Genomic DNA, 26369 nt, shown 5'->3' on the forward strand with positions numbered 1-26369 from the left:
AAATGAAAAAAAAAGGTAAGCTATCAGACACTGCTTTGGAGCTTGTGACCCAAGCACAGCTCCTTGCGCATCCAATAAAAACACCTCCTCATTCAACATTTCAATTTTTTAATTAAAAAACCCATAGGTCAACACAGGTTATGGGGTGAAAAACTTACAAACTCACAGTGTTCATGTCTGTTAAGAGTTTCGTTTTATTTCATAATACAAACTGGGAAACATTCCTGAGATGGTGGAAGTACAGGCGCTTCTTGTTCTATCTCCAGGTTCTTCAAAACCCTCAAAACTGCAAATATTACCAAATCAAGTAACACCGGGGATGGTCTCTACAAAAGCGATTTCTCTACGTGGTAATGGCAGACATGCACAGTTGGTAAGAAGCGATTACGGCTTTACATTTGAACTTGGACACGGTTACTGGGGGAAAAACCTGGCTTTAGAAAATGTGTTGATCACATTCATTTCCTGCAGGGAAGACTGCCCATTCGCTAATCCATCCTATTAGACTCAAGTGAACTACCGCCGAGAGGGGGCGTTCGTCTACGACAGTTTCTCCAACGATTGGCGATAACCCACGTCAGTTTATACGTTTGTATATTCTGGGTATGTATTCCCCATGCACTCGCATTGGAGTTGCGGCAATAATGAAATAAGTCTATGGTAAAACTTTCCGAAAATAAATTGATATGTAAGGGAAACGAAAAAGCAACTCGAACGTAAACCCAATTTGAAAAAGAAACTGACGAGCGCCTATGTTGGCAGGATAGTTACACACTGCACGCAGTACAAAATAAGTGACGACGCCAACTAGTGATCGTGCAATGCGCGTTCAGAAATTTCATTAATAGTTCACTAACACCGAGCAACACTTTTTGACCCTACAACGTGTTTCAAGCTTCAGTATTCCGAAACACGCGTTAAAATAGTGTGAAAATAGTTTTATTGCATCCTTCTGGCTCCTGAGAACGACAGAAATAATGACGTCAATATTTTATATATTTCAAGCAGCTTGGTTGTCTAATCGTATATATACACGGTTATCCCCACTCACTGTCTTAAAATCGTACAAGTTCTACATGCGTACAAAACACCTTAAACATGAAAAATTCTGAGCTCCGTTCTCGTGAGTTTCAAACCCCTGAGGCACAGAAAAGTGACCTTTTGACCTGAATGTAAATTACCTGATACATCTTACATCATAATAAAAAAATATCCCCAGTGCACAGGCACAACCGAAAATTTATGTAATTTTGACAGCAAGAGGGATGCCTAAAGTAAAAGAGTATACAGACGTAATGTCCGATGTCGTAAATTGCCCACGGAGGGCAAAGCAAGATATTCCGGTCAGAATATCTGTAGTTCGCACAAATCAGTGTCACTTTCAAGAAAGCACTTATTATGTGAACACTAAAATATTGAAACATATCTAGGGATAAACTATATATATACCAACTAATATTTACATATACTTGTATGTACATATATTCACACATTCATGGAAAATAAACAAAAGGACGACCTGGTAACATTGTGCCGTTCTATGAGTATTCAAACATGGCTATGTTCATTTCAATGCAGACCCGCTTCAGTCCAAAGATGAAATAATCCAACAAATGTGTATTCAAGTCCAAGTTAATCACTAGCACCAGTCCGTGCCAATATCTGTCAGGAGTTACTGAGTTTAGGACACAATAGCACCAATGAAAGCACGTTTAAGCTATGACTCGAAGTTCACAAGCGAGTTTTTTTTTAAGTGGGAAGGATATGTATAGTAAAATTTGAAAACAGTGGCCCTGGTACTGCATTGTGTGTACACTCATTACAACCAACACAAGAGTGCTGGCTTTGGGTGTCACATTTGATAATTATCTCGTTTTAGAAACCTTAGGGCGTCACTCTGTGTTCAATTAATATTCATATTACCAGGAATACTCAAGGGAAAATAGATCAGGTAACAAAAGTGTAAACTTCTTCATTTAGAACCTAACTTTTGGCTAGTATTGGACAGCTGGCTTTGCATGGCAACGTTTAATCCACCTGCGATGCCCTTGATCTGGCGGGGCAAGACCAGAGTGCGTCTTTGGTCCGAGTTGTCCTGAGCAAGTACCTGAATGTTCAAACATATCATTGAAGTTGTCTTTATTACACCTCGTACATTCGAATGATGGCTTTGTAAGATCTCGCCGCAAACATGTCTGGCACGATCGGTGTCTCGCTGATACTTCTAAATATTACCCGTCATCCTCAACATCTTCGATTCTAACGCCGTAATTCAAAAGCAGAGGCATAGCACAGAGGATGTGTTCCCCCGATTTTATGTCTTCTCCGGTCCCCCGTCTCCCTTGAAATGAGCCTTGTCCGTGATCTTACTTTCCAGGTAATCAGCAACATCTTTATGGTCGAATCGTTTGGCGTCATCCAGCGGTGTGAAACCCCACCTAACCGGCAAATCAAACAAAAACAGTGAGTTCATTACTCAGCTAACAATGACGTTCACTCGCGGCATTTCCTTCACCGGTGCGCCACCTAGAGGTCAAACTCGAGGTTTTCATTACGTGTGACAGATATGTTTTTACTCTTTGCGTAAAACTTTACTTGCCGCCGGCTGCATGGCCAGCACTCTCTTCAAACGCTATTTTTATGAGTTCAAAAAGAGATAACATGTAGAAATCACATCCGGGGAAAGAAAAAAAACTTGGATTGACGTACAATAATTAAGAAACAATCTTTAGATTCAATCTCCGCAGAACTCAAAATCGTAGTTGTTGAATATTTCAGAGAAAACCTAGATTCTGCGTATTTGCCTCGAGTTCGATTCCTGCCTAGGTCACCACTAATTACCATTCCAATAATGAAATAAACATTTCTGGCCTGATCTTTTATTTTTCAGTCGCTAATTGATTGATTTGGTTCCTCAACAGATGAACAAAATATCAGAGAAAAGAAAACACATGCACACAAATGAACCATATTTTATTTGATCTATGAACTAGCTCGATGTTATGTTTTTCACATGACATCAACGTCATTTTCAATTTGGCATACAGTAAGAGGCAGTGACCAAAGGCAAGAGCTGGCGAGTTACCTAATTTGTAACTGCGTTCCTTGCCTAAAAGGACATGGAAAATGTTTAGAGATGATTAATTTATTGTTTTAAGTTCAAACACACGATGCGAAACAAATTAAGTGTAGTTATCCACATCCCTGTCGAAAACTCATTCAAAATATACTGGGTGATGGGTAGTAGCAAGGAGAACACTATTTCGGAACGCACGAGGCCGAAAGAACTCCGCATTTTATGGTCTCCGCGTTGGCGGCGCTGTCACAGATCACAATCGCCTAACAAATCTACCGCCGTGGAACTGTAAGTGTCGATGCAATTTGTCCTTACTTTACATGTAGGACAACTGTCACGAAACTGATTGATTGGGTTATCCCCAACTCACCTGTCACGAGGCCAAGGGTTGACGTTGCACCTTTCTATCAGGAACATGACAACATCGAGATGACCTGTACAAGAAAATATGGAAATTACTGCCGATTGAAAATCTCGAGAATATTTAGAGTCTCTGAGTCATTTCATTTATTTCCAAGTAAACAGTGTCAGAAACCTTTCTTGCATCGTGAGAAAAAAAACATGACTCACTGTTGCGTTGATTTCGGATTTCTGGCGGTAAAATGTTCTGACGGCAGATTCAGTGATCGCTTGCGAAATCGACTGATAAACGCTAGCTGCTAACTCTCACAATGGTGGCATTTCTGAGCTCGTTTACTATGCAAAAATATTACAAGTTTGTCAAGTTTTTATAAAGCGACACAGTCTTCTCCGTGCAATATGGGCATTGGTCACTGCAGAACGACTCTTGTATAGTACAGTATAGAGCCATTTCGCTGGATATGATAATCAAGCAGACAGATGTTGTACAACACCGGATTGTTCAGCGATCCTAGAACTACATTAAGTGTCCGTGGATATGAGGGCAGTCTGAAACTTCAAGCCCGCCCTACGACGTACCTTCTGCCGCCCCGAGATGCAACGCCGTTCGGCCATCGTAGTCTGCCTGAGACATGTTCATACCTTGTACAGCATACCTAGATCAGACAGAGAGGAATATAATTTCTTCGCTCAAGTAAACTAAAGGGCGAGGAGCTATTACTCCACCAAAAAGGCAATGGAAAACGGTGACAGTATTACTGTCGATGGATATGACAAATGTCATTTCGTAGCACCACTGTGGCAAATCACAAAGCCGCCGAGAAGAATACGCTCGGTCGTCGCATAACGGTGATTTTCCGGATACATGAAAGTTTAACTCAGATAAAACTTGTTAGATCGCGACTATCGTCAAAATATTTTCGACAGAGTGCCAAGATGATTTTATGCAAAACAGTTGCTCATGAGCGCTACAGGTAGTATGACATTCTTGCGTACCTTCGAATAGCCGTGACGTCACCATTTGCGGCGCTGAATAGTAAGTTGACAACCTCTCGGCCCTACGGGAAAATTAGGATTCAAGTTAAACGTACGATGCCTCGCTGGTCGGCCTCTGTTCGAAACCTCTCTTGTTGCAGCACCCTTTCGCAAACTGGCTAAATAAAAGACGCTTTCGTTCTCGAAGCACTACCAGTATATCACGGTTACTCCAGTGGAGTAGAGTAACCAAGAGTGTGAGTACGTTCAATCTACAGAAGAGAGTGTGCCCTTCAAAACCACGTTCATGTAATTCGTTGATGAACCCCTATTTATACTTCGTAAAACTTGGCACAATAACTCCCTACCTTACCCTGAAATTAAGGTAGTTCGTGTCTCGAACTTGAAAGACTTAAACTTTTGCTTAAACTTTCCGTATATTAAGCCATTGCCTTTCGATAAAACAAATAAAGTCGGGGTCACCGTGCAAAATTTGGTAGTAGTTTCCCAAATTTCCCGAAAGTTGAAATTCATAATGGCCGCCATCTTTATGTTAACTCAACTGTGAAAAATCAAATTTTCTGTTTTCACACAATATGCCAGTGGATTTTTTTGGTAATCAATGAGCTTCAAACTGAACTCTCACAAGTGGTAGACCAAAAATGAACTGCAAAAATTTGAGAGTCCGAATATCTGTGCCCGAGGCGCGTTCTGACTTAAGCATTCGGGGAAAGGTTTCGATGGTCATGGTTGTTTACGATAGCAGTAATTTAGATCGCAGAAATGCACACACAAGTACACAGATGATAACTTGTATTCACCTTGACGTCAGACCTCCTGCGTCGTGGATCTAACTTCTGAGATGTCTGGTGCAATAGGTTATCATAGTTGTGGAAATTAAACTTGTCTACTAACTCCTGCAAACAAGCACAAATAATTATAATTGTAAGAAAATAAGGGCTTAAAGATCAGAGTTCGAAGTTTCGCTGAAAAATCGTGAAAGTGCGACACAGGAAAAAAATGTGACGGAAATAAACGCAACAATTTATGGACTAAACTGCCAGGCGTCGATTACTCGAACATATCGTGGGTGTTGTATTAAATTCTGATTACGGAGAGTATTACAATATTTAAGGCAATCGTGTCAGACTAGATCGTGTTTGAAAAGTTGTGTTACAAAGAGTTCTCTCTTGGAATATAATGTAATTGTAAAAGTTTTAGTGATATCGATGGTAGCTGACGAAGTTAGAATTATTGCTGACATCGTATAGACATTACACATGTGGTGGTAAAAATTCCGTGTGGTTTGCGAACCTGACGTCACCTACCGTGCAAAACTGCACCCCTCTGCAACTGTTGCCCAGGTTGTCCAATGCCGGGGACCACACCATTATGCCACACACGTTGGGAACTACCAGCAAGATGGCGCCGGATACGCCCGACTTCGCTGGAAGTCCGACCTGGAATGGTTAGATGAAAGAAGAACGATGGAATTGACAGGTGATGATGAGATGAAGATAATGATGATGACGACGACGACGACGACCATAAAATTACACATTCATTATAATAAGCTCAGACTGAGATCTATAATGCCATCGTCGCAAAAACTGGCAGAAAGACTTACTAGTATGTTGATTTTATCAGGGACCGTGTTAGACTGGCCAAGCGCTGGTATTTACATTTACGCATGTGCGCGCAATGTGCGTGAACCACATGGTGTGGAAATAAACTTCATCCGATGTGATAAATTGCTGAAATCTATTGTTGAGGGTTGAAACTGCTGAGAAGTTGTTGAACAACATTCATTTCACAGCAAAGTCTAAACTGTATTCACGCTTTCCATGGCGTACTTACGTTGGCCACGATAGATGGGTGGGGATGGGGAGGGGGGTTACTGTACCTCGACATATAGTTTGTGCGTTTTTGTGTACGATAATCGAAGTAGAACTAAATGTTCTTTTCCCCTAAAACGCAGAGTTTCGTTTCGTTTTTTATGCGCGTTTTTTTATTCATCCATTGCCCCTTGAGGAGTGATATCTGTCGAGAACAGTGGCAAAAATATCAGTAACCGTCTCTCGGAGTTATTAGGTAAATGATCGGAAATCGAAATCAACCCTGAAAATTGTCGCACTTTACAAAAAAACCAACAACACAAACATTAAAAACAAACAGACATCCGAAACAAACCGAGATTACCTTAAAGGCGAAATGTCCCGAATAATCGTACATGCCGCACGAGTGCATCAGCGACAACGTGTTGCGTACGGCGTCGGGGTCGAGGACACGCTCGCCGGTGGTCGGACATATTCCGCCGTTGGCCAGAGTAGCCGCCATCACGGAACCTGACTCGCACGTCACCTCGATGGAGCAAAGCTGATTGGACAAAACAGGAAGACGAAGTTAGCAATTGTTCAAAATATTTATCAAGCTCCTCAATGAAGACTCAATTACAGAGAACACACTCTGGACTAGAGAGAACGTGACATCAAATGAACATCATGGTGGGGCCACTTTATCGGATTTTCATTAGGGAGGTCCAGTGACCAGAACGTTGTAAATGAAAAGTGAACGATAAACATGTAAAAGGGGGAAATCTGCATAAAATCAGCGCCACTTGACCTATAAATCTTCAGTGGTGACAAGCCTTACAGACAAAAGCAGTCAAAACAGACATCACCCAAGTCTACACGACTTGCCTGCAATGTCAGGTCACCAGAAATGTTAGAAACAGTCACGTGACTGTGAAACATCGGTGCTGAGAATACTTACGGTGGCCATGCGGTTATCCAAGAAACTTGCCACTTTTTATATGTTCCAATTTTATTCCAAATCAGCCTTAAGGGCTGCAGTCGTCACGTGTCTGACTTAACTGTTTATATGCAATGCTAGTCACAGAAAGTCATAATGGCGAAAAAATTCAAAACGTTTAATACAATGTATAAGACGGAAAACAATTTGTTGTAGTTTACGATTCTCTCCACGCGTTCATTGTTTTGTAAAATGTGTTTTGGTCCAACTGGGTCCACGCAACCTTTGTGTGGAATACAAGCGACTGTGGCCCTTTAAAGTTAAAAAACCACCTTCGGTTCATAAACTCGGTATTTGAGAGACTATTGGCGTTACCTGGAAGTAGTGCTCCAACGTTTCTTGCAGTGCTGCGGCCGCACCAGGCGGGAAGCAATTGTTTTCTCGCATGTAGTAGGCCAGGGCGAAATTGCGATCGGCTGTGTCTCTCTCGGAGAGGTATCTAAAATTGTCAGAATCAGATCTGAAGTTGAACGAACACCAAATGGAACGAATTGCGTAAAAAACGACATAGATTTTTATACCCGCACAGGGCAGGGTGTTATCCAAAAGAAGCTGTTTCATCGCTGAGGGCGCGACATCCAATTACGAAGAGCTGTCGTACCTTTATGTAAAATTCATAATTATTTTCCCGTGGTGTTTGAATCATCGTCGTGAGTCACCAGAAATGCACAGGTGCAAAGCCTTCAAGTTGCAATGAAAAGGTGAGTCATTGCCACTTTGTCGCATGAAAACCGGGAAAATGTCACTCGTTAATTAGCAGTACAAAGAAAAACGACCGCAAAAATCTCCTTCATTTCTTTTCAAGTGGAGTGATTTGTAGTCCATACATGTTATTAATTGAACAGGTAGTGAATCACAGTGCTTAATATTCCTAAGATTGATGAAAGACACGTTTAAAGAAGGACCGAACACGGAGTTATGACTCACTGGCTCCAACAGTCTTTGCAAGTAAACAGGGAATCACATTTTTTCATTTGGAAAAATTAGGGGAAAATAAATCAGATTGATCATGATAAGAGCTATGAGATCATTGAACTTACGTAGCATTGCTGAAACCGACAAATTCACCGCCGGCCAATCGCTGCAAGTACTTCATAATCTACCCAAGAAAACGGAAATTGAAAGAATCCGTAAATTTACTTCACATATGGGTAGCACTGCCGGTGTTAATAGGGTCGAGCTAATATGATGAAATCGAACAATCTCGATATCCGCTGTCTTCGTCACACACACTCACCCACCCGCCCGCTCGCTCACCCACCCACCAAGCCACAAACACACACACACACACACACACCAACCCCTTCAATAGAAACCTAAAACTATCTATTCATTCATTGCTTTGGCATGTAATGCGACACATTGACGACCTCGTCCCATTGCCACCAACCTCTGCGACTTTACGATTACAGATTTATTCACTCAGATGGGTACATTTTTCATCTGCACTTACGTAGTCAAATCTGTCAGCTGGAGATAAATTTGGTTTCATCATACTGGCCATCAGAATACCCCCTGCGTTGATCATTGGGTTGTGAGGTTTTTCTGCGGAAAAAGAATTCAACAAAGTTTGGTTGATTGATTGATTGATTGATTGATAGGTGTGAAATTATATGGAATTCTGCGGCAATAGACTTATCTAAATAGTAACTAAAAATTGCAACATACAGTTCAGATTTCATGGTTAGGTCTGTTTAGCCAGAATATTACGTATGCTCTGATTTCTAGAATAATGTATAATGCAGATCAAATCCTGCTTAGCAATACTTTCTTCAAGTTACGACCCACAAACGCTTGTGTTTACTCTCGCTGTTCTATGGCTTGCTGAGATGGTGTCATACGTTGGGGATCAATGCTGCCGTACAGTTGGCGAGGTGTGGTCCTCCGCACCGCCGATGGTGAAAAAAATTTCATTAAGTCATCGTGGAAGGTCTAAATTTACACATGCGAAAAAGAGACTGTTTTCCTTTTTATATAAAGAGGTCGCTAAAATATCACAAAAATAAGGCAAGGTGAAACGCAAGAAGTAAACGGTGTGAGAAAAATGACAAAAAGGTCGCGTTTTCAAAACGGAGAGATTCGTCGCCTGCGGGCGCTCCCACGTTGCTTTGGTCACAGGGAAGGTGTGCCGGGGAGAGGCAATGGGCGACTAATCTTTCAGTCTCGTTGTTTTCCTTACTGTTGTGATCTAATGAAAGTTCGTTGAAGCTTCTTCCGCTGGGTTCCTGTCCGATATATTTGTGTACGTACTCCGAGCCCATCTCAGTGGTCCCCACAGCGTATGTCAGCGCTTTACTGCACGACTGTAGACAGAAAGGCACGTTGGTGTCCCCAATCATATACCTGACAAGTATTTAGGACAGGAGGAAACAAATTGAAGTTTACTAACATTGTTTATTAAACGTCCGATGAAAATTATGTTACATGAAAAACTGTCTAATCAGCAATTGAATAATCCGCAATTCACAGGCGTTAACACTTCGATCGTGCATCTGTCTCGCACTGTGTCTGTCTGTTAGTATGTATGTGTGTCCACACGGTGTGTACGGGTGTATAAGCACGGAAAGTTTATCTTATTTTCTCCCTTCATACGAATGGTAAATATGGCCAAGATCTTGTCTCGGTCTGGGTAAAACAACGTCAAAGGTCTTTTGGGGGAAATTCGAAGGGTGATACACACAATTCTGTTACTGTATCAAACTTTCTTACGAAATTCCGACCAGTTGATATGCACGCTGATTTAAATAAAGTGCAACTAGGTTTATTCAGATCGCCTGAGCAAAAACAAAACTCGCTTCTCTCACCTTTGACCGTCGATCGAGCAGACTGCAACACCCCACAAATCCGGACTGAATCGCGATAGCTGAGGGATATAGTTCGCTACCTGTAATAACCAACAGAATAATGCATGAATTGAAAACTTAGTTTGGCAGTAAACATACCAAAGCGGCTGCATAATACAGAATTAACGGGTTAGTTTGCAAGTTTTTGTTTCGTATCTTAATGCGTTAGAGCTGAAATAGCTGCATTCGTTTTAGCTGCATTTTCCACGAAACATTATCCTACATCAATTTTAAAATAAAATTTGAACAACCATGCTCAGAAATCGCCCTCACAGACAACTTTGCGTGTCTGAAGTTCGTGAATGAACATGAAAAGGTCAGTTTGTCTTATGTGTTGTTTCAGGCTCCTTGGCTGCACATACTGGGTTCAGATTTTTCGGAAGTTGTAAGTTGCCTGTCATGTGCGCATATTTGTTGTACAACCGTTATAATAAAAAGAGAGAGATGTCTCTTTACAAGTGCTATACAATGACTTTATAAGCGTAGTGCTAAAATTACATGAAAACACAAGTTTCTGAGATGTTCAAGCTTCATTTGAATTGCTCAGCCCGCCCTCTACGGTACCACGAGTATCTCACTTTAGAATGTCATAGTTACTGAACCATACCCACCTTTCCGCCAGAATTGCTTTTAGCGCTTGTGTACAAGTCTTTGATGACGGAACAAAAGAACTGCCACTCGGGTATTACAAATTTGTTTTTCAGAGCTCGGCCAACCAGGACAATGTTTTCACAGACGCACCTAGTTGAACAACAACAAGACAGTACTTTGAACTGCAAATTGTGCTGATGTCTCTTGAAAAAATGCGAAAGGATCGGCGTTTTATTCGCCCCTGCTCGGCTTTTGACTTAAAGGGACAAAGTCGGCCATTTTCATAAATATTGTTTCACTTATATTCGACCCCGGTTTTAGACATGATACATGAAACCATCGCGAAAATGAATTGATGGTCATGACCATTAATTTATTTTCGCCATGGTTTCATTAAATTTATGTAAAACCGGGGTCGAATATATGCATGGTCACCCACTCATTCAGTATCTTTCAACATGTCAAACAATATAAGTAGTATCTCGTATCAAACAAAATTCATGAAAAATGGCCGACTTTGTCCCCTCAAAGCTTGCAGTCTCATTCACAAAAAATATATACTGAAATCCAAAAACGAGTAAAATTCGCCTGCGTTCATCTGGAGAATTAAATTCTAAACTGGTGAGAAAGGTAGTCATAGAAATAGATTTGCTTTTTCAAAATAACTGAAGATGAAGAAAATAAACATTCGCCTGCATCCATATCTTGGGTGTTATCTATTGTCACTTTGACGACAAAATGAAATCTGAAAAATTAATTTATCTTTAATTAACTACCCTGTACATAGAAAATATTAACTCCATATATGTCACAGGAGTAACACACGGTAAGTGAATTGTCCGTAAAACCTCCGAAGAGATTTTGATCAAGGTCAACTCACTTTTTAAAACAATCTCTGTCTATGGTATCGCCGCTCTGTAGGGCTGTGTGTAAATATTTCATACAATCTGCCAGCCTTTGGTCATCCTGGCGCAGTCCGGTCTCTTCAAGCGCCTACAGAAGAAAGCGAATCAAAAAAGTGCTTAACATTAGAGTGAGCCTGTATGATAGGCTAATTATGCCTTAATTCTCTAGTTACATTCCAAGCCTTGTCTTTTTGACACCAAGGCCGAGTAAAATATATATTTGTTTCCAGTAACCTGACTTGCCCTATTTGAAAGCCTCTGCACGACCTGTACATATTTTTTGGCATTTAAGAACCCCAACATATTTTGCTGTCTCTTCTGTTTATTTATGGGTAGTTCCCCATAAAAATAACAAAATATCGGTCGAACTATCCTATTTTTTTAGAGCATTTTAAGAAAACACATGCAGTTATCCAACTGGCGCCACCACGCGTGTAGCGCTACTGGCTGGTATATACGTATAAAGAAATGTACGGTTTACTTGGCGGGGCCCATGCATACATACCTGGATAAAACGGCAACGGATAGGCGGTCAGACTTGACATCGCAATATGCGTTGAAGATGGAGTCTTCAAATGTATCCCCTAGCGAAGATGGTCCAGCCCTTGAAAATGAATGAATAGCAGTTAAAAAGACCGAGTTCTTTTGAAGAATCAGTTGAATGAGAGAAATTCATAAAATGTGATGAAACTCATACCAAGAGGAATATCGTGCACCTATGATGCATCTAGCGTAGCTTCAATGACGCAATGTATAATATTTGTTTTAGACACGTCAAACAGATGCAGTGGGAACACCTCTTTGCTCATGATTTGGGCAGCCACATCGGACCACATGGCGGTGTTCTCCTATGTAAAGCTGTAAGCCATGTGGTGATAAATAACAAGCAGAATAAAAGCGTTTAAATGTATTTTTACATATTTTCATCGTTATTCAAAACAAGATTAAAGACTGAGACTGCTGAAATGTCTTAAATTATTTTGTCAAAGTTGGGTATAATAGCGCCCTCTTACGGCGTATACACGCACAGTGGCTGTACTGACTTAAAACGCAGGTGTTGGAAAGGGCTCAATATATTGTTGAATTTACCATGGGTGTAAACCATGCCACTGTTACAGTACATGTTAAATACCAGTGGTTTATCTATCTCACATATTTATGAGAAGCAATTCAAGCACATTGACTATTACATGTGGAGCTAAGGTCGGAAAAATGATTTATATAACAAAGGACAGGCCGGGAACACATGTCACGGCTGTAACCGTGACGTGTTGGAAAACACTGGATAATGACAGAGGGTCAGTGAACGTTTTCTTGCAGTTTAAAGTCGTCAGTACGTCGTTACGGGGACATCTAGTCGGACACCCAGGTCAGAAGACTATTGTACACAGAGAAGGTTCTGCACTCCTCATCAGTTTAAATGGGCACGGTACAAGGGACGATTCGTCCCCATATGTTGACCGACTGTGCAGCCATGAATACATGAATACCGCTGAATAAAATTATCAAGCGTTGTTACACGTTATATTCACCCAGTAGCACAAATGACCCGGAATTCACGTTACGCAATGTGACATAAAGAACAGCGAAAGCCTTGGCTTCTGTAAAAGGCAATTATCCATGATCACATACATGTGCGGTGTAGTTCTGAGCCCGAATATATGTATAAAGGGAAAATGTGCTGGCGACCGACTTACCAAGGACCCCTTCTGTCGCAAATGAGGTGCTGTTCCGCCATTTTGGTGATCAGTATGCGCCGAACGAGAGGTCTGCTTGAGTGCGGAACAACGACGGCTCATTTGGGAGAGTATCGGAGACCGCGCTCGTATCACTGGCCACCCTGATCTCCGATTTCAGTGAGGTTGCTTTCAGTCCATATTCACGCGGTCAATCGTGCGAGTGACGCGTGCGCACGGAGTGACATATACATGTCGGGCAAGGGGTGAAAGTGCGTGCGCGTGAATTGAATGGTGAACTTGTTTGAACCATGGAGGTAGTAGCTCTTAATACCTCCATGTTTGAACAAACTGTCTGACCGCTTGTGAATACAACTAATTGTTGGATAATTGCATTCACAAACTCCCCTTGAGAGATTTGAGTTTTGAACATGAAAAACTTGAAGGTGCATCGGGGACTTGAAAACATAGCTGATCGGGAGTATCATAATGGACCCACATTGAACAAAATGTCACACAAAAATAAAATTCAACAAAAACGTTTGAAGTGTGTATTCATTGTACACATATATTAAAAACAAATCCTTTTCCCACACCCATAAAGGTTTAATAGCACAAATTCCATGAAACTGCTCCAGCCACTTTGTTTGGTCTACAGAACGTTGCTAGTTCAAGAGTAAGAGGGTAGTATACCAACGTAGTGACCTGGATTGACAGTGGAAACTTTAACCTCACTTTGGCTGGCATATACCAGTGAACATATGTTTTTTTTACATGGCATTCTAGCGTGCTTATTTTGCGACCAGCCGCCGGCATAATTGACCGGCTATGAATTAAATTTTCCCGGCTATTTTTCAAGGTTGTTTCACCTACTGTAAATTACCTAGTCGTGAAATCTTTCATGGAATGTAGCTGGGTTTTTTTTCAGGTTCTGCAACTTGTGAAATCCCTACACTTTAGTCACACTTAGGTACATGTGATATTTTTCATTTGGCTCCAGTATTTTCCATTCATTCAGTCCCCTTTGGAGATTCTTGTATTCAGTTTATCATCGTTGCTAGTACCTCTGTGGCCAATGTCATCACCACATGCAAACAAGGCTTTTTTTCCAGTTTTCATGGTAAAAAGAATGCATAAAATATTGCTCTTAAATGTGATTAATTTGCAAAAGTTTTCTCGCTGAGGGAGAGGGGGATCATCCCACCTTGCCATCACCACCTCCGCAACTAGCAAGTTGGCCTACTATTTGTATATCTGTGCAGCCTCAACAAATTTGAGAGAAGCCTGCATTTCAAATACCGTGCTTGATCTAGGTTTTGCATACATTCATCATGCACAGTTTCAGGCAGATGAAGTAAATTACCTGGTACATAGTTTCCATATTGTTTCCTAGTAATCAGCTTTGCTCACTTTACAACAAAAGGTGTCACGTGGTCAATATCATCATGACTTAGAAGGGGAGTACTTGAAATTTGCTTGAGGTTGTTAAGGGTACTGAAAACAAAATCGGAATTTTTGCAAGATTCTGCTCCCTCCCCTACAAAGGGTGTTTGTAAACGCATTTTAGGAAGAGTTTATGATTTTTTTCCCGGGAAACAATCTAACCTAGCATCAGATGCCATGGCGAATAACACACTCCCAATGTGACGTCAAGGTCTATAAATCGCTGTCAAATGTCAAAAATAGTAAGTATTGATAAACGTCACCTACAGGACACGTGAGCTCCATACAGAGAATCGCACACTGACTTTCGGTTCAGAGCATGGGGACACATAAAGACGTACCTGTATTTCTGTTGGGGAAGTAACCCGCTGTTAAGATGTGCATCCCACCTAGACAACCTTTACAAATTGATTTGTAATTGATGCAGTAGAAATAGAAAGAAATTTGTACTTTAACTGTTTATGTTAGCTTAGCATAATACTGAGTGTCACTGAATGTTCTAGTAATCATGGTATTCCAGGATGGTTCATCATCTGTGCCTTATAATTTCATTGTCATTGTTTTGTGTACTTTGCTGCTCCTATTGTTTAATTAAGTGAGCCCTTAATTTGAAAGGGCTGAAACAAACAAACAAATAATAAATTAATAAATAAATAGATAAATAAATAAATACATTAACATCATTAGTTTGTATTTTCTCATGTTAGCTGGTTTTGTTGTTATGCCTATCGAGTTGATGCAGAGAGTGAATATTTCTTGCAAGTGAGCCATAAAAGGCCATGCGAAGGCCGTTATTGCAGATCGAAGGATGTATTGATCGGCTGTGCACAGTCACAGACAAAGACAAACACTGTTTCTTTTTGTCTGTGGCAAAGAGAAAGTTGTATTATTTACGGGACAGTTCGTCGACAAACGCCGATTACATAATGTTTCTCTGTTGTTCGTGACGTCTGACTGTAGCCTAAAGGTGAGACGCCAAAGTGTTCAATCGGACAAAAGCATGATTTTCACAACCAAGCTTTGTTGTGGAGGACTTTCTCGAACACACTGGTTACAGGTACCCTGGTTTGAGTCTCAGGCCGTCTGCGCGCTATCATCAACTCAATGCGGTCACGCAAAACAACTCAGTTGTGGAGTGACCTTTATGAGGCTGGGTGTTTAAAAAAAAATTGAATCCAGTAACACAATATGTAGTGATATCTACAGCCGACTAGCTGAGGACAAGGTGTTCAAGTTTTCAACCCAACTTTGAAGAGATCGGTAACAGCACGTACTTTATAAGTTTTTGCTGGGTCGGCGTGGTGCAGTCCCCTGAACCAGGGTCTCGTGCTCGAATATATAGAGCATGGCTAGTGTAGATCAGGATGTAAATCAGGTGCAGCCAACGGAGCTATTCATCGAAAAAGCTATTCCAGGAGCAATTTTTGAGGGCAGGGGAAATTTTAAAATTGCTAGGGCAGGGGACATGTTTTTAAGGTGGCAGGGGAGCAAATTTCAGTTTTTTTGTAGGGCAGGGCGGATATCGGTTGATTGTCCTGGGGACACGGCTTGGCGAAAAACTTTTTGAGGGGACAGGGCAGGGGAAATTGGCAAGTTTTTTCGCCACAGGGCGGGGGAGCTTCAAAAATTCACAGTGGGGAGGGGAAACAGGCAAAAATAAGTGGGGAGTGGGTAAAAATGAATTTGAATGTGGGAGGGTAAGTCGAAAAATTGTCTGTGGGAGGGCAAATTATGAACAGCTAATTAATTACCCACTCGACTTAAAATTAGTCAGTTCACATTATTTGTCATGCACAATATATCTTATCATAGTAAGGACCTTTTTATAAGTGCATTGTTCGTTGGCTGCACCTGGTAAATGTACTTTGAGCAAAAACTATGTTTCATCTCTCTCTCTCTCTCTCTCTCTCTCTCTCTCTACTCTCTCTCTCTCTCTCTCTCTCTCTCTCTCTCTCTCTCTCTCTCCTATGATTTTGACAATGTCGACAGCGAGAAAATCCACAGTCTAAAGGTATTTCCTTTTTGTTTGAACAAGTCAGTGATTAAATTATAGACGTCTATTTAGTATAACGGGTTAGTAAAAAAAACTGACCCAAGGTTAAAATTCAACGATTCAAGTGATGCTTCGACCTCTCACATACATTTTGTGTAGATAATATCCTTTCAAAAATTAACGTCACTGGTTCTTTTGATGTCATTAAGTGCGATCAAAGTTTTACAGAGACTGTGTGGAATGTGGTGATTGCGTGACTTACTTAGACCTGCCGCGCTGTGATCACACGGAGGCCAAGGCAAAAAAAGATAAACAAAGCCGTTAGAGGCTCGAAACGGGCACATAATGGGAGTGGCACGTTGCAGCGGTGTGATTGGTCAATTGAGGGGCTGTTATGGTGGCACCATATTGCCTGGGTCGGTGACCGCTCTCAGTACGAGGAGTTTCACAGCCTTTGCCTCGAATAACATGGACTTACACAGTCGGGAAATGTATTCGTTTGTCGAAGTTGATTTTTTGACAGTCTTTGTGAAAGAAACAACAATCTGATAAATGCTTCAATTCCTTACAAGCCCCGCTAAAGCGTCACAGCGAATCAAACAGTGAACTTGTCTCAAACAAGTCGCATTTAACGTACTTAATTCAGCAGTCAGAGTGAATATTGCGAACAGAGACAATTCGTCCAACAACGATATTCACCAGCCTTTTAATTTTTAATACTGGCATATCTCCAAATGAACCCGCAAAAATTTGTGACGCAACTCCGACACCATAAGTCAGCAGCTATTAATATTAATCTGAAACTGTATTTTGCATAAACAATTAACGATGCACAAAAATAGGAGTATCGAAGCAAGACAAAAAAAGGCGACCAACTGTTATAAGAGCTAAACGACGAGCTTTTGGGACAGCGGCATTCGGCATGGTGTTTTCACGTTACGTTTGATAAGAGAGAGAGAGAGAGAGAGAGAGGAGAGAGAGAGAGAGAGAGAGAGAGAGAGAGAGAGAGGCGCAATCACACATAGATGAAAGATAATTTTCGCATACTAGGCACGACGCCAGACCGTACCTCATGCACGGGATAGCGTGGACTGGTTCGCTGGAGATAACAACATCACAATTTCTATGGAATTCTATCAGGTTATGGCGTAACTTTAGCGAAGTTGCAAAAAAATCAATGCAAGGAAAATGCTGTACAGGCGATTCCGTTCGGAGGATATTTTGCTAACATATGTTAATTTTGTATAACAAAAAAACACATCCCAGGTCTCTTGTAATCTACCAAATTTTCTTGGCATTGGGTCAAAACAATGTACCTAAAAAGATACCGTAAGCTTTACACATTATGCAAAAGTTTTATAAATAAGTAAACAGCTATATAAAAAAAAGAAAAATTGCAGATTCATTACAAAAACTTCTGCGTAAACATATATATATATATAAGAGCTAAACGACGAGCTTTGTGGGACACCGGCATTCGGCATGGTGTTTTCACGTTTTCATGGATGTGTATGTTTCATTGTGTATGTAAAAATACACAATAACACTCATGCTTTTCATAATGAAAGTCGTTGATGTCACTGAGCAGATCTAGACGGTATTCAGAGGTCGTCGCTAACACTGGTGGCCTACTTCGCGTCTTTACAATGACGGAATACCTTGGAATTGGATGTCAGTCTTGTCCTCGTTTCGTGAAACGACCCGCCGTGATTTGACATTTTGTCGTATGAACATTATAATACGCTCCGGCAGGACAATATCATTTGAGACTGCGTCTTGGATGATTAAATACGCGGAAGAGACATTGCAATATTTAATAAACGAGGTATCAAATTTTTTTTCGAACTAAATTATGCCGGTCCAGGAAACATTCTAGTGTTTGTGGAGCAGCGATAAAAAAGTGCACAGTGAGTAAACATGCAGCCGGCAACTTTTTGAAAATTTCGTTTGCGGTTACTCATTGTATTTTCCTCGAACTAGGAATTAAGTTGGCGGAGGACAGATGAACTTTGCAATTTATGGTTCCGAGCAGTATAACTGTACGAAACTAAGCTATATAGTATTCGTTACTACCGTGGCCGTGCGCCTCTAGCGAGAGCGCGTTGAAGTGAAGAGAAAGCTATAATGGATGGCCAAAGCTTTGTACAGCTGTTTACAATGATACGTACGATTCAATGAGGTCCTCTGCTTTGGTCCAATCGGTCGGCGATGAGCGACCGCCGCTCTCCGTTCTGACCCTGTTCTGTTGTCGAACGCGGGCATCTCTCGGGGCGCTGTCGCCGAAGACCTGGCTCTGTGTCTTCAACTTCAAGGTCCTTGTCAGGTGGCCATCAGTTATCGAGTCGTCGTCGATGTCGACGGAGGCTCCGGCGATCCCCGTGAACGTATCGGCCATTGCCGCATTAACGTCAATAGCAAGGAAACTCGCCAGTAAAATGTCACCGACGTTATTCGGTACAGGGTTCCGGGGTACTGGAACTAGTCGCCCGGTGAATTACCTCTTTTGAAAGTGGCCCGGTGTCAGTCCTACCGGTAAGCCACTCGGCGAAATGGCAAAATCTACTAATTCAGATCACAACCAGCAACTGCGCAAGACAGCCATTGTCCGTGTTAATGATCGCCTATGGTCTAGAGATTCTCCACACACACTATTTTGTAATAAGCTTATGCGTCGGTCTGTATAGAGGTGGGATTACAAACATCAATACCGCTGCGTAGGTCGTGGAGTCTGCGCACAGGTACACTTTTACGACGACAGCGACGTTGGTGATCAAGTAATAGTCCAGAATCCACACAAGTGTACTGAATGAATTTTTTAGTTGTTTGTTTGTATTAATTCCTATATTTTAAAACTACTTCAAGTTGGAATCATCATGGTAAATATCTTTCACACCTCGGAATGCGAGACGTAACAAATAAAAACAATGGTTTCGTTTCCAACCTACTGTGGTATTTAACCTTTGAAGATACTCATGCATGCTTGGTGCATTTGTTTGTATGTTACACATATGCCTGTAGAAGCAGGCTTATCTGAGCATGTATATTATGTACAAATTCATGCATTTATATACAGTAAGTTATGCTTTTAATAGGTAACATATATGTGTTGGTGCAAAGGCGGAAAGTTTGCATCAATTTACTGGGACACTGCAAAAGCCGCCATGTGGACTATGCATTAAACTGCAATTACTGATCGCCACATTATAATGACAATGTATTTCAAACATTTTCAGAACGCATTACAAACTCACCGTCATTTACATATAACTGTCAAAAGCGCACATCGACAAAACAATTATTTGCATATTACGGTAAACATTGTGCTCCGTACAATTTTCGATGAAAGCGGGCGCTGTAAGAAAAGAATGTACATGAAGCCTAATGCTGGGACAGGCCATCCTTAAAAAGAGGGGGTCGTCTGCACCTGCGCAACTTTTTGTTCAGGAAAAGTATATTTCATGAACGATAACTATGAGCACCATGTAACGAAGTGCAACATTTAAATTTTACGATGTACATTATGACTAAAATCTTTGAACTTTCATCATTCGCCAACGTATCTTAGATACAGTGCTTACATTGGTCGTATGGGTCCCATACGACAGCACATTTCCGACGACCCACTCTCTTTCGATTGAAAAACAAAAAAGAGTCGTCTTTTTCCACGCAACACTGGGGGTCGTGTCACCTCATGTAAATCAACATCCACGCTTTACTCGACCTGACAAATACATTCTTAAAAATACTGTGATTTTTCACATATGAGGCATACATAGAGCTTATCCTGCTGAGAAACTTCATCTATAAAGTATTGTTGCCTATTTTAGATAGCCCCCTCTTAAATATCGTCAGTTTGTAGAGTTTGAAAAGTGTGTCAATGTTTTTCTCAGTAAACTGTTTCGAATCATTTATAGTGGGAGAAGAGCGAAAACCAGGTTCATCAATGATCTGACGTTTCCGTATTCTGAAGAGGGAAATTTTAGTTTTGTAGGATGTAAATTGCCCTATCGACATATCTCATTCCACCGTTGGTGTCGCATGCCAGAGGTCAACAGAATCACGTACGAGTAATGGTTCCTGACGACCACCTCATTATGCAGTGTGTTGGTTGGTTGGCAAGTTTCAAATTCGTGTCATGTAGAAATCCAATAAAACTCAACAAAATGTCGGGGTTTTATTAATGTGAGGTGGACGCGGTGACAGGTGTGATGATTCCGGTGACGTCATAAAGGAGACAGCTCGAGAACTTGAAGCTGGCTAGCTGAAGCCTAACTAAGATAAAAAAAATTGCAACAAGAGGCAACCTTAGGGTTAATCTGCAGTCGAGCAACAACAACTCGTTACCCATTTTTAGAATGTCGAATTCCGTGCATACCGTACCATTTCTGCTGGTATGATGCCAACAATCTTTATACGCTCTTCGCGGGGAGCAATTTCTTACTTATTTATTTGCTTGCCAACAAAATCTACGGTCGTCAGATGATAAGTTGAACCAGGGACGGGGTTGATGATCGGATGAACTCATTATACCTGTGACGTTTCGATTGAAATCCGTTGGAACTTTGTATGGGATGTTAAACTTCAGTAAACAAAAACAATAATTAAACGTGTTATGGTAGTATGCGCCTCGAAAGTGAAAGACTTCAACTTTCCTCAGACTTCCAAAATGAAATTTTCAGTCATCCTCTCACCAGATCAATAATAAAAGTAAGGGGTCACCGTGTAAACTTTTGTACTAGAGAAACAAATTACCTTAACATTTACCGATATTTGAAATTCAAAATGGCCGCCGTCCCTGTTAAACTCTATGGTGAATAATGAAATTTTCAAGTTTTGAAAAATTAAGACTGTGAAAATATCTATTACTTCAAGAGCTTTAAAATGAGCCACCGCAAGTGGTAGATCAGAAAGGAATTGTAAAAGTTTGGGAGTCCGAGTATCTGTCTCCGAGGCACATTCTCCCTGGCGGCATGCACTCAGTCATTCGATCGCGAAATATCTCATGAAATGATTATTACAAATAGAAATAGAACACTTTAATAAAGCTGATTCTCGGTATTTCGCCTCTTGACTCAATTTTTGATACTTTCTTCACTTATTAAAGTGTACTCGCGGATTGTTCCAAGTCCAAATGTGATAAAAATATTACATCCTTTTCAACATCGTTTCTCGGTTTTGCCGGTATCGTGAAGACGTTGACTTCAACTCTTGATCAACATCAATGTATTTGACAAACCGTATTTTACGTAGCTTTCTTTCAGTGAGGATGAGATTTTTTGTTTGGAAATTCCATTTCAATGGTGTTTGATGCGCGGCATCCTGCGTTTTTGTACGCAGGACGCACCAAACACCAAAATATCGGTCTCTGCGGTATTCAACTTTCACCAGATATAGTTGAAATAATGTGTTTATTGTTTGCAGATGATGTAGTTCTTTTTGCTGATACTGTCATTGGTTTACAGCGCCTTCTGAATTGTTTGAATACCTATTGTATCAAATGGAAAATGTCAGTAAATTTAGATAAGACCAAAGTCATTGTATTTAAAGGAGGCGGACACCTTTCAAAGACTGAGAAGAGAAAGGCTTTGTGTTGTATCGTTTTATAAGTATCGTGGTGTTGTTTTTTCTACCAGATTGCAGTGGTCTGTTGCTACAAAAACTCTTGCCCAACAAGCCAAAAAGTGTTAATGGGCATTACAAGAGCTGGAAAAAGATTGGTCACTTCAGTTATGATGTATTTTTTATTTTGATGCTATGGTCTTGCCTATTATAATGTACGGTTCGGAAGTGTGGGGTTACACAAAATATTAAAGTCTAGAACATGTACAATACTTGGCCTGTAAAATGTTTTTAGGTGTATCCTGCAACACTCCAAATGCTGCTGTTCTGGGAAAATGTGGATGGTATCCTTTTTATTTTTACACAGCTAAGAGATGTATAAAATATTGGGTCAAACTTTTAAAAATGCCAAATAGCAGATACCCCAGAAAGTGTTATTAAATGGTTTATCAAATTGATAAATCAGGTATCAGATCAAAACCTACATGGATACATCATATTAAAAATATTCTCTTTCAATGTAATCTCCAAGATGTGTGGGAACGACAAGAAATAGTTAATGAGAAATATTTTTTGAATTTATTTGTGGAAAATCTTAAATATTTTTTGTATTGTAATTGGTTTTGCCAAATTTGTACAATTGATAAACCTTCAACTTACGGAGAATTTAAGACATCACTTGTTCCAGAAAAATACCTTTCAGCTGTTAAAGTTCATACGCATATGAAAATGTTGGCACGATTAAGGTGCTCTTATCATTATTTAAAAATAGAAACAGAAAGAAAGCTAAATATTGATAGAACAGACAGAATTTGTGTATTATGTGAACGAAATGAGATTGAAAATGAGTATCATTTTGTTTTGATTTGTCCATTTTTTGATACTTTAAAAAGTAAATATTTACCAGCCTTTTATTTCACATCACCATCAGAAAGGAAATTTGTAGATTTGATGTCTTCGAGGAATACTGATTTATTACAGAGATTAGCAGCCTTTACATTGCATGCTATGATATGCAGAAAACATATTAAAATGTAAAATATATTTTTTCCTCAAGATTTATTGTTTTTTTTTCCTGTCATTTAATAATGTTATCTGAGTTATGTTTGTATATTGGGCCGATGGCCTGGAAATACAGAATAAAGACCACCTATACATACATATGTTTGATCGTCCTTCGTGTTATATACATGTCCTAGATCAAGGATGGAATCTTGTGCCAAAGAGACACATGAATGAATGAATGAATGAATGAATGAATGAATGAATGAATGAATGAATGAATGAATGAATGAATGAATAGATAGATGAATGAATAGATAAATAAATAATAGAATTATGCCAAGTTAATCAACACGTGCATCCTTAAAGACATCGCGTCATGTATTTTTCTTCCATTTGTTTATAAACAAAATCGTCGCCACAGTCTCCCCAAAGCAACGGCCATAACGCAACCTAAAGGTAACGATGTCGGATCGCTGAAATCACAAGACAAGACTCGATGGACGTGGAGGTGCTGTAAGGTAGTATGCGCCTCGAAAATGAAAGACTTAAACTTTTGCTCAAACTTTCCTTAAGGAATATTTTAACTAACCTCTTTCAAAATCACGAATAAAAATTTGGGGGTCACTGTACAAATGTTGGTACTAGAGAAACAAATTACCCAAGATGTGCCGATATTTGAAATTCAAAATGGTATCCACCCCAATGTTAACTCTATGCAGAAAAATAAAATTTTCGAATTTCGAAAAACTAAGCCGGTGAAAAGTTTTCTTATACAAAGAGCTTTAAAATGCACCCCCACAAGTTGTAGATCAGAAAAGAATTGTAAAAGTTGGAGAGTCAGAAAATCTGTCCTCGAGGCGCATTCAGAGAATGAAAAAAAGAGAAAATCGCGTCGTAGCATCGTTTTTTGGCAAATTTAGAGACGGAAAGCAAATATGTTTAACCCTATTAAAGCACATGATAAATACTAAAGTAATTGTTGTCAAGTATGAAAGGTTTACCAATGGTTCTTTGCAGTGTTCGAACAAGCTGACACACCTGGGAGCATTTCATTGGATGAATTCAGAAAGATTTGTCAGCTACAGGAGTTGCTTCTTCAGTGAAAGCGATAATGTCGCTATCTCAATACTCTCCGTACTGCGGTGCTCCGACACCGCTTATTACTTTACACTTGCGCATTCAAGGTTTGATGATACACTCTCCATTCGGACACAAACATTTGTTTTGATGGCCAAGCCTCAAAGGCAGCGGGCGGGTTATTTCCATTTTTTCTCCAAACGAGTGTGTTTTTTACTCTCGTAACTTATACTGTATTGAGCTCCACATTACGCAGAATTTTAGACAATAAAATGAGCCTATATAACCTATGTTGATTCGTGAAACTTATTTAATAGGTACTAAATATACTCTATATTCTAATTGAGAGAGAGAGAGAGAGAGAGAGAGAGAGAGAGAGAGAGAGAGAGAGAGAGAGAGAGAGAGAGAGAGGGGTTAACATGCCTGATGTGGCAATTTATACGCCTCCAACGGTAAAGACAGATTCGCTTTGGGGAGTGCGTAATATTCCGTCGTTGTAGGCGCTGTACTCCGGCTGAAGAGGGCGGGCGACGTACCCAGACGATCGCAGTCGACCGATTAGTTACTCTGGAAATCGTTGAAATAAAAGAGTCAATGCTGGAGAAGAGAATAACTGTGGATAATGATAACAAGACCCATCCCGAAAATCTCTATTCTTATACCCAACGAGTCATATTAGGAAACAGACACCCTGAACTAGATTTATTCCATTTTTCAACATCTTCGGTGGTGTGGATACAAGTGTAACCAGCAGTATACATTCGACACAAGAGGGGACAATGGTGTCTTCTGTTGAAGATTAAGAGAGATGTGCCCAGCTAGGAGGTTCTGTCGTAAACATGTAACCAAAAGTAATCTACATACCTAAACATGCTAACTCACCATGTTGGGAAAAGTGACGTCCATGCAAAGACTGCCGATGACAGATCGTGACATATATCCCCACCCCCACAACGAACAACATCATAAATCAATCATCGGGACTAGATAGAATCTATCATCGTTGTGGACCGTTATTCCTTTCTCTAGCATTGACCCACATAACAATATCGCTCTCTGTGGTAGTTTCATAGGTTCACCAACTTACATCTTCACAGAGACTGGCTGTCTTCTGTTTCCTTGCTCACCATTCCAAATACACCACTTGAAATTCAACTTCAATGTCCTTTGAGGATGAAACTTGATCGTCTCCAGGTCAGCCATGATATTTTTTCAATTTGCCTATTAAAACAACCTGTGATCGGTTCACTTTCGTTGTTTTCCATACGGATAGTAGATTGGTCATTTTCCGTCTACTGCTGTAAGAGTTAGCTGATTGTTTGGGGAAGTTTCCCCGTTTTCCTGCCATATACTGGGACACGACACGTTCTCGTCAGCGCGAACCCACGCTGCATGAGTACGGTAACATTTTCTACAGAATCCTGAATTGGACTTCAACAAGGTGGAACCCAGGCCTGGTGGAACCCATTAGATTAGTACTCCATCAGCGTAACCGCTAGAGGGCGTCATTAATTATGAGGCATCGGCGACACAGTAGTACAGAGCGCCTGTTCCTTTTCCTTCTATGGTCTCAATGAACGACAATGTTATAAGATCACAGTCCCTCGACGGACTGGAATTAAATTGTCAAATGGAGATATTATTTATAACATAACTAACTTCTTGTCTCGTGAAAGTGCAGATATATATATCCAAGTATCTATTCGTATTTTAATACCCCTAGCAATTACCAAACCGTCTGTACTGCTGTAAACCTCTATAGCTGCTGTTGAAAATCACGCTGAACGGCAATGGTGTAGGTACGGTCCCTCCACAAAAGGACCGTTGTGTAGGCAAGTAGTTCATCTCTCCCCTTATGCTCCCCTGTAACAATTAAAGGACAAGGAAGGAATTGTGATCAGTGGTTGTTGGCCGTACAAGTCCCCTTGCAACGTTCAGTGTAGATATTCTATACTGGAAGAGTCTTTGATAAAAATTAATGTGTGACAAAGGAGAATTCTTCGACGGGGGTGATACTCGCTTGATCTTGCTCGAAGTACTCTCTACTACCTCCAT

General features: G+C 40.5%; 1 protein-coding gene across 5 annotated transcripts; it reads right to left on the reverse strand.

The window, feature by feature from the left end:
• Window positions 1-170: 170 nt before the first annotated feature.
• LOC139120238 (glutaminase kidney isoform, mitochondrial-like) lies at window positions 171-25536 on the reverse strand. 5 transcript variants are annotated; one of them, XM_070684464.1, is made up of 16 exons: window positions 25402-25536; window positions 12067-12165; window positions 11537-11649; window positions 10677-10806; window positions 10027-10106; window positions 9402-9565; window positions 8676-8767; window positions 8263-8321; window positions 7538-7682; window positions 6611-6787; window positions 5740-5871; window positions 5233-5328; window positions 4433-4494; window positions 4016-4092; window positions 3447-3510; window positions 171-2438 (listed from the first exon to the last, which is right to left on the reverse strand). In XM_070684464.1, the coding sequence occupies exons 3-16, from the start codon at window positions 11596-11598 to the stop codon at window positions 2315-2317; spliced, it is 1464 nt and encodes a 487-aa protein (XP_070540565.1). In that variant the 5' UTR covers window positions 11599-11649; window positions 12067-12165; window positions 25402-25536; the 3' UTR covers window positions 171-2314. The 5 variants fall into 5 exon arrangements, with proteins under 5 accessions (XP_070540565.1, XP_070540566.1, XP_070540563.1 ...); XM_070684465.1 differs by lacking the exon at window positions 25402-25536 and adding an exon at window positions 18842-19380 and having other exon boundaries at window positions 7538-7661; XM_070684462.1 differs by lacking the exon at window positions 25402-25536 and adding an exon at window positions 18842-19323.
• Window positions 25537-26369: the final 833 nt, after the last annotated feature.

Source organism: Ptychodera flava, chromosome 20 (genome assembly GCF_041260155.1).
Source record: "Ptychodera flava strain L36383 chromosome 20, AS_Pfla_20210202, whole genome shotgun sequence".
Lineage (NCBI taxonomy): Eukaryota > Metazoa > Hemichordata > Enteropneusta > Ptychoderidae > Ptychodera > Ptychodera flava.

Bases quoted from the DNA above. Each gene is read 5' to 3' on its own strand.
- LOC139120238 (XM_070684464.1), bottom strand. From the start codon at position 11,598: ATGAAATATTTACACACAGCCCTACAGAGCGGCGATACCATAGACAGA. The intron at 6,788-7,537 runs GTAACGCCAATA...TTGTCCAATCAG, and splicing joins CGTTGGAGCACTACTTCCAG to CTTTGCTCCATCGAGGTGAC. The intron at 2,439-3,446 runs GTGAGTTGGGGA...TTTGCCGGTTAG, and splicing joins AACCCTTGGCCTCGTGACAG to GTGGGGTTTCACACCGCTGG.